At 45.9% G+C, this 14,743-nt stretch overlaps 1 protein-coding gene across 1 annotated transcript in view; it reads right to left on the reverse strand.

Annotated features, from left to right (window-relative positions):
• The window catches only part of ABCA1 (ATP-binding cassette, sub-family A (ABC1), member 1), a gene marked incomplete at its 3' end in the record, with an annotated part of 142,301 nt that overhangs the window by 17,850 nt on the left and 109,708 nt on the right, over positions 1-14,743 (reverse strand). The window contains exons 18-29 of the mRNA XM_011966399.1: positions 13,785-13,898; positions 11,827-11,998; positions 10,699-10,830; positions 9,257-9,399; positions 8,915-9,052; positions 7,991-8,211; positions 6,661-6,733; positions 5,487-5,689; positions 3,777-3,825; positions 3,468-3,581; positions 1,931-2,079; positions 155-279 (exon numbers count right to left, since the gene is read on the reverse strand). Of these exons, the coding sequence (XP_011821789.1) occupies positions 155-279; positions 1,931-2,079; positions 3,468-3,581; positions 3,777-3,825; positions 5,487-5,689; positions 6,661-6,733; positions 7,991-8,211; positions 8,915-9,052; positions 9,257-9,399; positions 10,699-10,830; positions 11,827-11,998; positions 13,785-13,898 (1,633 nt within the window). The remainder of the gene's footprint in view (positions 1-154; positions 280-1,930; positions 2,080-3,467; positions 3,582-3,776; positions 3,826-5,486; positions 5,690-6,660; positions 6,734-7,990; positions 8,212-8,914; positions 9,053-9,256; positions 9,400-10,698; positions 10,831-11,826; positions 11,999-13,784; positions 13,899-14,743) is intronic.

Genomic DNA, 14,743 nt, shown 5'->3' on the forward strand with positions numbered 1-14,743 from the left:
TCTATGCATGCAGTATTAGCTTATACAGGGACCCGAGTCACAGAAGTAAAATTTATTCCACTGTGTAATTCTGAAGTCCATTCCCTTGGCCCTCGTAAACATCTTTGGTCTGCTTGAATCTTATCCCCTCCTGGGACATAGAAGACAAACATACCTGACAAATGTGTACTGTTCGTTGTACATCCAGGGCTGAAGTTCCAGGCTGGGGTACTTGCCAAAGGGTGGCACGATCAGGCTGAACACAAGGGCAATGCAGACAAACACAGCTGGCAAGACAATCTTTACCCAGGCAGCGGAGGGGGCAGGGGGACAGCAGGAAAATGGCAAGTGTTAGAAACAAGGCCAAGGGGCAAATCCCTACGAGTCCAGCCAGCCTCCCCGACCAACCAGCACGGCAATGAGGAGTGCAGAGCCTATGACTGTGCTGAACCAAGGCATTCTTGGCAGCTGGGAAGCAATGGAGCCTGAAAACTAAACCTTTTCTCTGGCAGCACAAGGCCAGAGGCTATGGCCACCTGGCAGAGGCACTAAGCCAAGAAGTTCACAAAGTAAATAGTGCTCACATTCAGGGTGACTCAGAACACTGGGTCCTGCCCTTCTTCCTCCTGAAGACTGAGAAAGACCACATTGGGCGCCATGAACCCAGGACCAGGAGCCAGAAGTCCTGAATCCTGGTTCTGTCTCTAGTACAAGTGCACCCATGTGAAGTCACTCTCCCCACTGGCCTCAGTTTTCTCACTTTAATCTGAGGTCTGAGAACACACGGCCCATTCAAATCCTACACTATAATAAAACCAACTCTACAGCAATGGCTCCAATCACGGACAACCATAGTCATTGTCTCCCGTGACAGTCTCACAAAGAATAAATATCCAATTCCTTCTTCAACCTCCTAAGACTTTCTACCATATCTTCTCTGAAAAAAAAAAAAATGACTTGGGCATACTTTGTAAGTAAACCCAAAGCTCCTCCCATTTATTGTTCAGAAATGTATCCCTTATAACCTTAAAGATTCAAACAATGCCCCCAATTCTAATGTTCTGGGATTTCAATGAAGAAAATTGACATTGAGTGAATAAGTCTGTATAATAAGTACTATAATGAGAATTATCTCTGTTGTCATTATTTATGGTTGTGTTATCAATGATTATCATCAACAAACAAAGGTAACTGAGGATCAGAGAGATTAAGCAACTTGCCCAAGGTCATACAGCCAATAAGTAGCAAAGTCAGGATTCAACTCTAGCTCTCTGTATGCTCCAAACTCCTGCTCTTAACAGTATCCACATCATCAATGTGGAAGATTCTCTGCAGACCTTTTCTCTACATTTCTTGATTTTACAGAGTGAAAAAATCTAACCCTTCTAACTAAGCAAGTTAGCATGCAAACACTGACATGCAGACAATAGTGTAAGAAGTCTTCTCTGTTGGCCAACTATATTCTGACCTACCTTTTCTACCCGTTTGAGTTAAACATCAACTCAGAGAAAAATCAAGTTTCTAATAAGTTCACATGTCAAGTGCATCTGGGTATAACAACTCTCATGTTACGACAGCTGAATACACCTGATCAGTTTTTCTATACTTTGTCCTTTTTATGTTCGCCTCCAAAATAACATATACGCACACAAAAGTAAGCACTTGCTAATGTCAGGCCCCATTCTAAGCACCTATTTGTTTTTATTTTCGTAACAACCCTGTACTGCAGGTAATATTATTATCCCCATTTTACAGATGAGGAGATTGAGGCATAGAGAAGTAACTTGCCAGCAGATACAACACTGGCAAGGAATAGAACTGGGATTGAAATACAGATAAATCTGGCTCCAGCATCCGTATCTTGACCAAGAGGCTATCCTGCCTTCACTGGTCACAGAGCCTGCAGCCCACCCATGAGGCCAGCGTCTCTAGCCAAAACAGCACATCTCACCTGAGCAAAAAATCCTTTCCGACTCCGTCTGGCAATTAGCAGTCTCTTCCACAAAAGGGCCACAAACTGTTGCTGTGTAAGCTTCCAGCCCTTCACCTGGTAGGAGCCTTTGCCATCCATCCCGCTGAGCAAGTCTGTCTCTCTGGACTCTGCAAGAAGCCAACACGGAAGGTCACCTATTATCTTAGGTGTTTTCGGCATTGCCATGCTCCTTCTTCTGGTGTCTTCAACAACTATCTTGGAGGCGTGTGTCTGAAGCTAAAAGTTTCTCAGAAGTAAACTTTTAGGCCAAAGCTATGTCCAAGGAAGAGTTATGACTCAAAATGTCTAACAGGAACAGTCTCTGCCTTTCAGTCCTTGTCTGACAAGTACAGAAAACAAAGGTGTCTTGAGACAACTGAAAAGATGTGTTCATGCATAACCAGGTATTACAGCCAGCCATTCGGATGAATTGAGTCATCAATTTCTTATAGACTATTCTATGAAACAGGCCATGTACATCGCTTGACATATTTGAGAACACACAATGGCAATTAGCTTCTCAGCTTCTCACCCTATTATATTTTGGTAAAACGTGGACACATTTCAAATGATCTAAGTACTGATACTGTATGAAGTCAGGCAATTATATATAATGTAAGAGCCATACACTCTTGTGAGCAGGGGTGAGAGAACTCGAAAGTTTTCTGTTCCTAAACATTTTCTAGAAATCCTTGTCTTAAATGAATGATACCTAACTGATGTGCTTTTACATCTTAACAATATTTGTTTGATGTCTTATCTCTCCTCTCCATCTCAGTTAAATACACAAAGACACACTCATCTAAAATATCTAAGTCTTTTTTTTTTGAGATGGAGTTTTCACTTTTGTTGCCTAGTCTGGAGTGCAATGGCGCAACCTTGACTCACTGAAACCTCTGCCTCCCAGGTTCAAGCGATTCTCCTGCCTCAGCCTCCCAAGTAGCTGGAATTACAGGCATGTGCCACCACACTCGGCTAATTTTTGGTATTTAGTAGAGATGGAGTTTCACCTTGTTGGTCAGGCTGGTCTCAAACTCCTGACCTCAGGTGATCTAACCACCTCGGCCTCTAAAAGAGCTGGGATTACAGGCATGAGCCAGTGTGCCCGGCCTCAAATATGTAAGTCTTAGGGTACAATTAACTCTAACAGCAAATTCCCCTTTCTGACTCTTCCAAAATAATTCATCTACTTGAAAGAATATTTGTTCAACAATTAAACACCTAATATATACAAGAAACTAGGACCCTGCAGAAAAGATAATAAATACATGGTTTCAGAGGATTGAGGCACCATCTTTACGTCTTTAAAGGAAGTGATATGGATGGGCTCTTTCAGGTTTGATCACATGCACGACACTGCAAAGAACAAGGGGCTTTTATCATTTCCTCACATCTCTTTGGTCTCTGTAGGGATCTATCACCTTGGCTAAAGGCCATCCCAAGAAAACAGCTGGGAGCATGAGAGAGAATTTCACATTCAAACAGTGGGACACTGATTGATCTTGCCCTAACATACCTGGGTCTATGTCAGAATCATTTGGATCAACAGCATCATCTTCAGTGAACGGGTGAAGACAGCTCTGCTTGTCCCCGAAGGCCCGCCTGTTTCGTCTTGCTGGCAAGGTACCATCTGAAGGCACAAGGAAAGAATCCCATACTTTATTTTATTTACAACAAAACAAACCTTCCCCATCTGCAACAAACCTACACTCTACAAATGAGAATGCAATAGAACAATTCAAAGGGAAAGGAACAATACTCATGCGCTGAGAAAGCCAGCTGGAGGCACTATCTTAAGTGTGCCATTCCCCCTCAAGACAGTTACCTGAGGTCTCAGCATCCACCCCACTCTCTTCGGCCACCTTGAGGAATATCTGCAAAATGAGAGCAGGTGAGAACATGATAAGCACCAACATTACGAAAGCAGTCATCACTGCCATGATTATTACATTATTGAGTGGCATGTTAGCCCCTTAAGACAGAGAAAGGAGAAGCCACATTTCTTAATAACACTTTGTCAGAGTCACTTGGGAGAGAAGCTGTTTTTGTCAGAGAACATTTCCTCAGTGGTGAGAGCTATCAATCTAGACAATCATTTTTAAATTAAAGCTATGGCTGGGCACGGTGGCTCATGCCTATAATCCCAGCACATTGGGAGGCCAAGGCGGGCTGATCACCTGAGGTCGGGAGTTCGAGACCAGCCTGACCAACATGGAGAAAACCCGTCTCTACTAAAAATACAAAATTAGCCGGGCGTGGTAGCACATGCTTGTAATTCCAGCTACTCGGGAGGCTGAGGCAAGAGAATCACTTGAACCTGGGAGGTGGAGGTTGTGGTGAGCCAAGATCGCACCACTGTACTCCAGCCTGGGCAATAAGAGCAAAACTCCTGTCTCATCCAAAAAAAAAAAAAAAAAAGCTATGACAGTAGGACACTGCAGCAGAAGAAATTTGTTCTGAACCTACAGGGAATGAGTCAAGTGGCTTCTTTCAGGACTGTGGCTCTAAATCTTTGAGTAGGCTAGCACTATGACAAGTTATCCAATACAGAATGAGCAGGAGGAAATAGAGCACTAGAAATACGATGGCAGAGATTCAAACATCAGAAGAGAATCTGAATGAGCGCAATAATTTCCAAACTCTAGTCTATAGACCACTGCGTCCGAAGCATGCAACGGAAGTACAGACTTCAAGGCCTTACCTCCAGAAATTCTGATGCACAGGCCCTGAAGCCAAACCTTAGAATGTTTACTTTTAGTAACATCCCCAGGTGATTCTGCTGCACTGTCAAACTTGGAGACCACTGGGCCAGACAGCTTTTATATCCCCTTCAGCCGTCAAGGTCTGTGATGTTGGACCTCTAAGGGGAGGCATTACATGGATAAAGAGAGGATGGGCTTTGAAGCCCCAAATCCCTGATTCTGAATCTCATGTCAACATTCCTGAGTGTTCATTTTTTCATCTTTTTATGAGAATTAAATGAGGTCACAGTGATTTAAAAAAAAAAAAACAAATCTCAGCACCTCACGTAAGTAGACTATCCATTCATAAATGTTGGTCATTTCCTATGTATGAGAATCCAGTTGATACCTGGCTGTGACACAGTCACACCAGGGAATTGCTCCTGATTCTGATTCAGTAGGTCTGAGCTGGGCCCAAGTTGCTGAATTTCTAACAAGTTCCCAGGTGATCCTGATGCTGCTGGTCCTCACACTTTACTTGAGTAAAGAGGCTCATTAAAACGTAAATAAGTGGATAGGAGTTTAAGGTTGGGATGTAAATCTGTTAGGTACCACTGGTTTCAACACACAAATAAATCTCAGGCATGTACTGTGGTACAGAGGAAAATACTTCTTTCCTGCTGTCTCCCACCACCATCTTAAATGGCTAACTGGAGTCAACATTACTTAGATGTCAATGACCTAAAAACCCAATGACTAACTCCATGATAATCCTGCTCCCAATGCAGGCTACCGGCCTGGCCTTAGGACATTTGGCCTTGCTATATATTCCGACAGTCAGCCACTTAACTTACTTCTTCCAGGGTCGTCTCTGAGATGCCATAACTAGAAATGCCCAGGTCTGAGAGCCGGTCATCAATCTCATGAAAGAGTTCCACAAAGGCCCCCTCCTTAGCAGCTTCATATGGCAGCACATAGGTCAGCTCATGCCCTATGTCTTCCACTAGCCGGGCTTCAGACACATGCTTCCTGATGAGGTTGGAGATAGCAGACACATCTGCAGGGACCAGAATGCAAAGATGGCTCAATCAACGCAGAGGGGCTCCAGAGTGAGGGCTGGCCATCCCCCACCCTCTCCTCAGAAGCCTGCTGCTCATACACCACACCTGTTCCAGGTATTTTTAATCATTCCACATGTTCATCTCTGGTCTGAGGGTTGGGGGCAAAGGAAAGGACTATGTCTTATTCACCTTTGTATCACCAAAGCCAGGCACATTGTAGGTACTCAGTGTAGGATGGGTGGATGGGTGGATGGGTGGATGGGTGGATGCGAGGATGGGTGGGTAGGTGGATGGATGGGTGGATGGATAACTGAGGCTCAAAGTCTGGTGTCTATTGCCTAAGCTCTGGGATTCTTCAACAGAAAACTTGAGTAAAGGAATCTTAGAAGATTCTTCACCCTTTCCTATACTTGAAAAGTAGGCTCCCTCATTTACCTAAATAGAGGGTTAATCTAACAGTTCATGGAAGCAGAAGTCTTCCTGGGAAAAGCCAGCCATTAGGACTCAGCAGAGATGGCAAGGGTCAAGACTTCTGTTCCACATATGCTACTGGTGACACTGGCCTCCTACACACGCTACCCAAGAAAAATCTGGAAGGCTGTTCCTGATCTCCTGGGCTCTCACTCTTCTTATATACTAGGCTCAAATCCCAGCCCACTGGCTTGGCCCTCAGCTCCTCATCCCCGGTATTCAGTGTCCACTCCCCTAAGGGATTCCCCAAATCCCAGTCATCTCAGTTCTCTGGGACACTGCCCTGCTAGCTCCCAGACCGAGCCCCAGGCACCCCAGCAAGCATTAGGCCAACCCACCACCAAGCTGCACCCACCCCCACAGCCACCCAGCCCCAGCCCAGCAGCAAACCTTGAGTCAGCGCCACCAGCCTCTGCACCTCTCCTCCTCTGCCTCCACTCTGCCCAGCTGGGGGAAGCTCAGGCACCACCTGAATAAGAAACCCCAGAGTCCTTACCGATGGTCAGCGTGTCACTCTCATGGTCGCTGCCCAGGCCAGCATCAGAACTGCTCTGAGAAACACTGTCCTCCTGATGGCAAAGAAGGAGGTGAGAACGGATCAGGGACTGAGCAAGGCAGAGCCACCAGCACCTTCGCCGGGGAGGGCTTCCAAGCAGCTCTGTTGTGTGAGAACTAAAGGAAAAAGCTTTCCCTGGGACACATGCACTGGCAGCCGTGGCTTCAGAGGACCCCGTCTGGCATGTGTGTGCCGTGTGAACAGCCTTGCTTCCTGAGGGTGAAAGGTCAGGAAGCAGAGTTGCCAGAAGAACTGTGGCCTCCCAATGAATGCTGCAACAAGGCCTTTGCCAACCATCTCAGGCAAGGCCTTTACCTGGCTACATGTCTACTTCAATGCTTCTCAAGCTTCAATGTGTGTTCAACCACTTGAGGACCTTGTTAAAATGCACAGATTCTGATTCGGTAGGTCTGAGCTGGGCCCAAGTTGCTGAATTTCTAACAAGTTCCCAAGTGATCCTGATGCTGCTGGTCCTCAGACTGCACTTGAGTCAAGAGGCTCATTAAAAGGTAAATAAGTGGATAGGAGTTTAAGGTTGGGATGTAAATATGTTAGGTGCCACTGGCTTCAACACACAAAGAAATCTCAGGCATGTACTGCGGTACAGGGGAAAACATACCCGGTAATTGAGTCTGATCCTACCACTGTTATTTACCTGCTGGGTGACCTTGAATAAGCTACCAAATCCCTATAAGCCTCACTTCCCTCATCTGGGATAATAAATATAGTTACCTTCTTCCCAGGGTTTCTCTGTACTTTAATTGAGATGATAGAGGTTAAAAAAAAAAAAAAAAGGTTGTAAATGGTAACAATGCTATATAAAATTAATTATTATCATTATTTTCTTTTATGCCCAGAGTCTCTCTGGCATGAAATCAGTGCCTAATAAATATTGGCTGTTTTATAGTTTAAAAGTTAAGGTCAATGAGATTGAAAAGTAATGAGCAGGAACACCAGGTCATTTGTAGCCAAGGCTCTTACCTCTTGACAAGTCTCTTTTCTTTGACATAATAATGTCCTCTAAGGACCTTCTCCATCACTCTCTGTGCCTCATAGGAAAAGGAAAACGAGATTCAACAGAACTAGCACAATGGGAACAGAGGGCTCCTTAGCTTTCCATGCCTGAGGTATGATATGATTTCCAAGGGGCAGAGCAGAAAGATGGTGGCTTCAACATGGCAAAAGGGGTGGAGGTGGGGAAACCATTCACAGCCAGCAAGTCCTGACTGCTCAGACCCAACACCAGCCCAGCACCAAGACCGCAGCTCACCTTTTTCAGGTATGACACAGTGCTACTACTGTTTCTGCAGGAACTGAGGGAGGATTCCACATCTTTCTTGACCAGGGTCAGGTAGTAGCCTGTTCCCAGCTGGTTCTTCAGAAACAGGGAGGAGCCCACACAGCACAGCTTCCCATGGGAGATGATGGCAATCCTGTCCCCCAGGACGTCCGCTTCATCCATGTGGTGTGTGGAGAGAATAATGGTGCGGCCTGCCAGGCACAAACACAAGGATGTGGGACGGGTGAGGCCTCTCGGTTCTCATTTATCACAGTGGCAGGGACCAGAGAGAGATTAGCAGGGGTAAGCAGGGCAAAGAGACCTGGAAGCCACCTTTAACCCTGTATGGCTGTGACCCCTAGAATGGCAAAGCTTTGGATATGTATATAGGTACCACATCATGACAGAGGTAAGAACAGTAGCATTTATTTGGGAACTTGCTATATGCCAGGCATTGTGCTAGGTGGTTTGTGTGCATTCTTATTTAATTTAATCTATGACGTAAGCACCACTATTATTATGGGCAAAGAAAGTGAGGCAAGTTGTGACTTTCCCAATGTCTCGGGACCAGCCAGGGTTGGCTCAAAGCCTGCCTGTGCTCCTCATACTGTACCACATCAGATCTCTAACCAGAGAGCCCAATCGTCTCCCTGCCCCTCTCCCATTCCATTCATTTATGCATCCACCCTTTCGACTAACCATCAATTTAGTGCACCATGTTGGGGACAAAAAGATGGATAAAGACACAGCATCTCCTCTCAGGAATCTCAGTCTCAATGCCCTTTATCTCTTCCGTGATAACAGAAGAGAATCACATGGCTTCACAGAAGAGTAGCCATGCGACACAACCATACTTCTTAAAAGCCCCCCGCTCTCTCTCAGTCCATTTACTCAGAATAAATATACATCAGGCACCTTGTCGGTATTTCAGCAGCAGCTCCCATATTCCCCTGCGGGAGTAAGGGTCCACACCAGCTGTGGGTTCATCCAGAATGACAACCTTGGATCCCCCGACAAAGGCCAACGCCACAGATAGCTTTCTCTGCATTCCACCTACAAAAAAAAAACAGTGAGACAAACTCCAGGACCAGCCCCAGACAGTGAGTGAAGGCAGAGGACCTGGGGACACAGCCAGGGACAAGTTTCTATTACCCACCTCACCCAGCCTGGGACCCTGGGGCAGTGCTGATTTTCCTCTGCATGTGTGTAGCTGGAGGAGGAGGGGAGAGGAATAGGGAAGATAGCTCTGGGCCGCACCTGACAGCTGGCTTGTTTTGCTTTTCAGCTTGCTTGATGGCAAACCAACATCCAGGGCCATCTGCTCCATCTCCGCCTTCACATGCTTCTCGGAGAGCCCTTTCAGGCGGGCATAGAACCAGATGTGTTCTTCCACAGTCAGCCTGGAGACAGGGAGGCAGGTCAGCTCTGGGCTCTACTGGATACCCCAGAATACAGTGTCCCCTAGCTCAGAACAGACGAGAATAGGCATATTTTCCTCTCCCCTCACTTTTTTTTTTTTTACTTTATCAATTTCTGAAAAACAATCTTCAAGATTCAAAGTAGAACAACAGTGAGCAAGCACATGAGCTGCTCAGGAAATCAAAGTGAAAGGTGACAGATCGCTTCCAACCTGTTTCCAGCAGGCCTGGCCACCATGCACCAGGCAGTTCCAGCTTTCAATTTCAGTGCCCCAAGATGTTGTCTTTAATGGGCTGTCCCCACAGCACGTCCACCAAGAAGTCAGCTCAGCACTCACCTGGAGCAGCCCTCCTGAACCTCAGGGGACCCCAGGCTCTGAAAGCAGGGAGGACCCTGCACGTGAGCCCCATGTGTTCACTTTAGATAAGGAGGGAGCATATGAGCCCCAGCCGTTCACTTTAGATAAGAAGAAACATAAGGGAAAAGCCTTGCCCAAGATTGCAGAGCTCAGGTCTCTCTCTGGCTCCATCACACGGGCTCCCTGGGGGCCTTATTGCTGACGGGACAACCTGAGTGGGAGCAAATGTCTTGAGCAGCAAATACAGGTCCATCATACCAGGGCCCTGAAGCACTACCAGGTCTGGGAAGTCTGCTCCAGGCCTCAATAAGGAGTGTGGCGGGGGAGAGCATGGGCTAAAGGGCCCTCCAGCATGACAATAATGGAAAGCAATGTTTCCCAAGCCCCCATCCACTGGCTGGGCTGAAGTCACCTCTCAGCTCAACCATTCACCTCCCACTTCTTCTAAAATCAAAGAACAACTAGGTCTCAAGCTGTTCAGGGAGGTGAGCCTGCCACATTCAAAGAAAGTAAAATGCGGCCAGACGCAGTGGTTCATGCCTGTGTTCCCAGCACTTTGGGAGGCCGTGGTGGGCGGATCACAAGGTCAAGACATTGAGCCCATCCTGGCCAACATGGTGAAACCCTGTCTCCACTAAAAATACAAAAATTAGCTGGGCATGGTGGTGTGTGCCCAGAGTCCCAGCTACTCGGGAGGCTGAGGCAGGAGAATTGCTTGAACCTGGAAGCCAAGGTTGCAGTGAGCACCACTCTGCACTCCAGCCTGGCTACAGAGCAAGACTCCGTCTCAAAAAAAAAAAAAAAAAGAAAAAAGAAAAAACAAAAACATAACAAAGTAAAATGCCTAAGTCCCACTCCTCCCACGATGGCATGACACACACATCCAGAAAGGGCCTATTCTTAACAGGCTGCTGGTACTCACATGTCAAACAGCACATTATGCTGGGGACAGACCCCCAGGTTCTGCCGGATGGTGCTCATCTCAGAGCGAATGTCTTTTCCCAGGATGTAGGCTGTGCCTGAGGTCGGGGGGAACAACCCAGTCAGGATTGACCTGAGGACAAAAATTTAGAAGTACAGGAGTCAGGGTTGACCTACCCTTAACTCTAGATGCTCCATTCAGGCTGCAGAGAGAACAGAAAACCAACCCTCCCACCAGCCCCATTCCTTTCTAATGAACCCTACCAGACCCAAACAAAGCAAAGCAGTCCTTTTACTTCAGTAAATAACTACAAGTGGGCCTATGTGTTAGAAATGCCAATTTTAGTGTGAGCATTTTTTAGATGAAGTTTCCAATTTGCAATGAAAGTATACTTTAAAAAATATATTTTGTATGCCTAACATCGCACACACGGAAAATGGACAAACAAGAACATATTATTCAAAGATAATAATTTTTATGTTAGGTAGTAGGATTTCTGACTACCTTTTAAAAATCTTCTGAAAAGCTCATAATATATTAATTTTATGTTTTAAAAAAAGATTAAAAGGAAACAGGAAGGAATGTCACCCCCCAAAGATACACCCTTTGGAATGGTTGAGGAATCACGCTGGAAACCACTGAGGCTAACGCTGGTGCTTTACAGTCCCTGATCCCTCCTGACACTACCTGCTGTACGGTCCTTGAGGTCCCAGGGAAGGCAGTCAAGCCGGTTGCCCAGCTGCTTCTCACATGTGCTTAGAGACAGAGTTCCTGGGAATTGCCAACTCCCTCCAACATATGTAATCTATCTTTTCGTGACTGCAGGTTCCAAGACCACTGCAGAATTCTGTGAACTACATGGGAAGGGTCATCTGAGGCCCCAGCCTGTTTTAGGCTGAAGAAATAACATCTAGAGGCCCCAGACTGTTTTAGGCTGAAGAAATAACATCTAGAAAACTAGCACGTGGAAAGACACTCGTGATTACGTAATATTTTCACACTCGGCAACTCCTCATGTGCTCCTCCCCTTGTCCCAGGGACCAGCATGGTTTCCTAAGATATAAATTTCTAACTCTACTGCAGAACCCTCCTGTGGCTGATTCTGTGGGAACCACACCCTCTTCTTACATGGTGGTCGTCTTCCCCGCTCCATTGTGGCCCAGGAAGGAGGTGATCTGGCCCTCATAAAAATTCAGTGCCAGGCCATCGACAGCCACCTTCATCCCATCTCGGTAGACTTTTACCAGGTTCTGAATGGACACGCCCAGCTTCAGATGGGTGGGCTCCTCCTCCATGCAGACTGTGACAGGAGAGAGGACAGAAATGAACCCACAGAAAGCACCGAGGAGTGGAGGGTAAGGACGCATGGCGCTGCGCTCGTACTCTCAGCAATGCCTTCTCTCCATGTCCACCCTGGTTTCACAGGCAGGCAGGAGGCTACAAATGTTTATGTAAGGCCTATTTGGATACTGATGTTGGTGATGGGAATACAATGATAAAGGACCATTCAGAGTCTATTGGGAAAAGGACTTGATGAACAATTAAAATACAGGATGCTGAAAGTTGTTTCAAAAATACATCCAAAAACGCCATGGAACTGTGATACCTCCCTCCCAGGGAACACTACTTAGCAGTGAAGAGGAATGAACTGTTGACACATACAACTTGGAAAGATCACAAGGGAATTCTGCTGAGTGAAGAAAAAAAAAAAAAAAAAAAAGCCAGTATCAAAAGGATACCTACTGTGTGGTTCCATTTATGTAACATTCTGGAAATAATGAAACTGTAAAAATGAGGAATGCATCAGTGGTTGAGAGGTGTCAGGAACTGAGGAAGAAGGGAGGTGGCTGTGGCCATTAAGGGGTAGCATGAAGGAGCTTTGTGACAATGAGACATTTCTGCAGCTTGATTGAGCTAGTAATTACATGAATTCACACATGATAAAACTGCATAGAACTAAATACACACACACACACAAATGAGTGCACATAAAGCTAGTGAAATCTGAAGGTTTGTGAATTGCACCAATGTTAATTTCATGGTTTTGATATTATTCTATAGTTACGCATGGTGCTACCATTGGGGGAACCCCCTCATGTAGCTTTTATTACTTCTTGTGAGTCTATAATTGTTTTTAAAAAATAAGATTTTCTTTCACATGCCATGGAAGTTCAGGGTAGAGAGTGACTGACTACCTGAGAACCAAGGAGGGATGCTCAGGGGTGGGGATCCTGAACTAGATCTTGGAGAGAAAGGAGGAATTGAGAAGATAGGCAAGTTAGAGAGAAGGTTCTCCTGTGAGAGCAAACAGTACATACAAAGGCATGGGGGTGTGGAAGAACATGACATATTCCAGCTACTGTGAGCATTTCTAGGTGACTGAAATAGGAGCTAGGTGTAGAGAGGAGGTAGGAGAAGATGATTAGGAACAGCAGGCAAGCGTGCTACATTCAGGAGCATCATACTTTTACCAAGGGCAATCAGGGGATGGGCACAGAAGAGACTGGCAGAAAAGGGACCTATTAAACACTTAGGAAGCCACTCTAAGCACAAAGAACCCAGAAGGCAGAGCCTTTGATGAGCTGTGGACTTCTCTGCCTGCAGTCAGGAGCCAAGAGAGGATTAGGGATCTACGTAATGAAGGGTGATTACGTTACGAAGCATAGGCTGAGCTCTGTGGTAGCCACTTGGTCTCAGCCCACACAGGCTCACACACAGGTCACCATGACAAGGTAGGCAGGGAGGTTACGGTTCCACAATCATGCTTGTCTTTACCTCTTTCTTCTAGTTTGTTAGGGGAGCACAAAATGTGCGTTTGGGAGGGGGCAAGTAAAAGATACTTTTCTAGAAGCCAAGACAACAAAGAAAATGTCCCTCAGGGATCCAGACCGTGAACTCCCAACAGGTCAACAGCATTGGACATAAATGGCATGGGAGGATTTGGAAAGGGACACTGCATGTGATTTCTCTGCCCCTAGAGTGATTTCAGAGTCTTTTAGAAAGGCAGGAGACGTCGCTTGCCCCCAACAGTTAGCAGAGGCAGCAGCACTAGGTTAAAGAAAGAGCAGGAGGTCAACAGCACTTACTTTCTGACATTCTCTTCTGGTTGGAACCAGGGTGGCTCTTCTCATCACTTTCCTCACCAAACCAGTAGGACTTGGTGCAAGGAAAATACCAGGGCCTGGGAATTCCGTACTGGCCTGAAAGCAAGCACAGGTATGAGCCAAGCTCAGCGCCATCCCAGTATTCTGAGGGTTTCCCAGCCAGGTCCATTTCCTCCTTGACACATCTTTTGGGGAAGGAACAGATTGGAATGGATGTAGGGAAAGGGGGAGCAAACATTTGTTGAAACCTGCTATGTACAACATACATTCTGCACCTCTGTAAGTCCTTCCAACAACCCACGGAGCAGGTGCCATCCCCATTTTAGAGATGAGGAAAGTGAGGGATAAGGAGCCTATCCAAGGTCCCTCAGCCAGTAAGTTCAGGACTCAGAATTTAAATCCAGAATCTGCATGCTGCAAAACTGCATATTCAATGAATGAAGTTCAGGCAGGAGTAATAAATATTTCATGTATATCTCCTTAGGGGAGGATGAGAAGGTGAACCAAAAAGAGTTAAATCTTGCTGTCTCAGAATTTGATCTCATATGAAAGTTTGTCCCAAGGCAGGTTCCTCTTGGACTTGGTCGAGTAGATGTATTAAGAAAGAAGTACTAAAGAAAAATTCAACATGAATTTTTACTGAATGCTAATTAAATCACAGGCAGGCCTTAGAGCTAGTATATTTAATTATTAACAACCTGTACTCAGGAAACAGAACATCTCCTAGTTGTACCCCCTCTGGGGACACAGAAATACAGAATTGGGTGAGCATTGAGAGGATTCGCATGGGCTTACGACCCAGTGTAACCAAAGTGGATTCTCCTCCATGTACCAACACTTAACAGTTGTGTGACCACAGCTGGTTACTTAACATCTTTGAGTCACAGTTCTCTTATTTGAAAATTGCTGGTTATTATAGTAACTACTTCAGAGTAGCCTTG

Source organism: Mandrillus leucophaeus, unplaced genomic scaffold (assembly GCF_000951045.1).
Source record: "Mandrillus leucophaeus isolate KB7577 unplaced genomic scaffold, Mleu.le_1.0 Scaffold76, whole genome shotgun sequence".
Taxonomy (NCBI): domain Eukaryota; kingdom Metazoa; phylum Chordata; class Mammalia; order Primates; family Cercopithecidae; genus Mandrillus; species Mandrillus leucophaeus.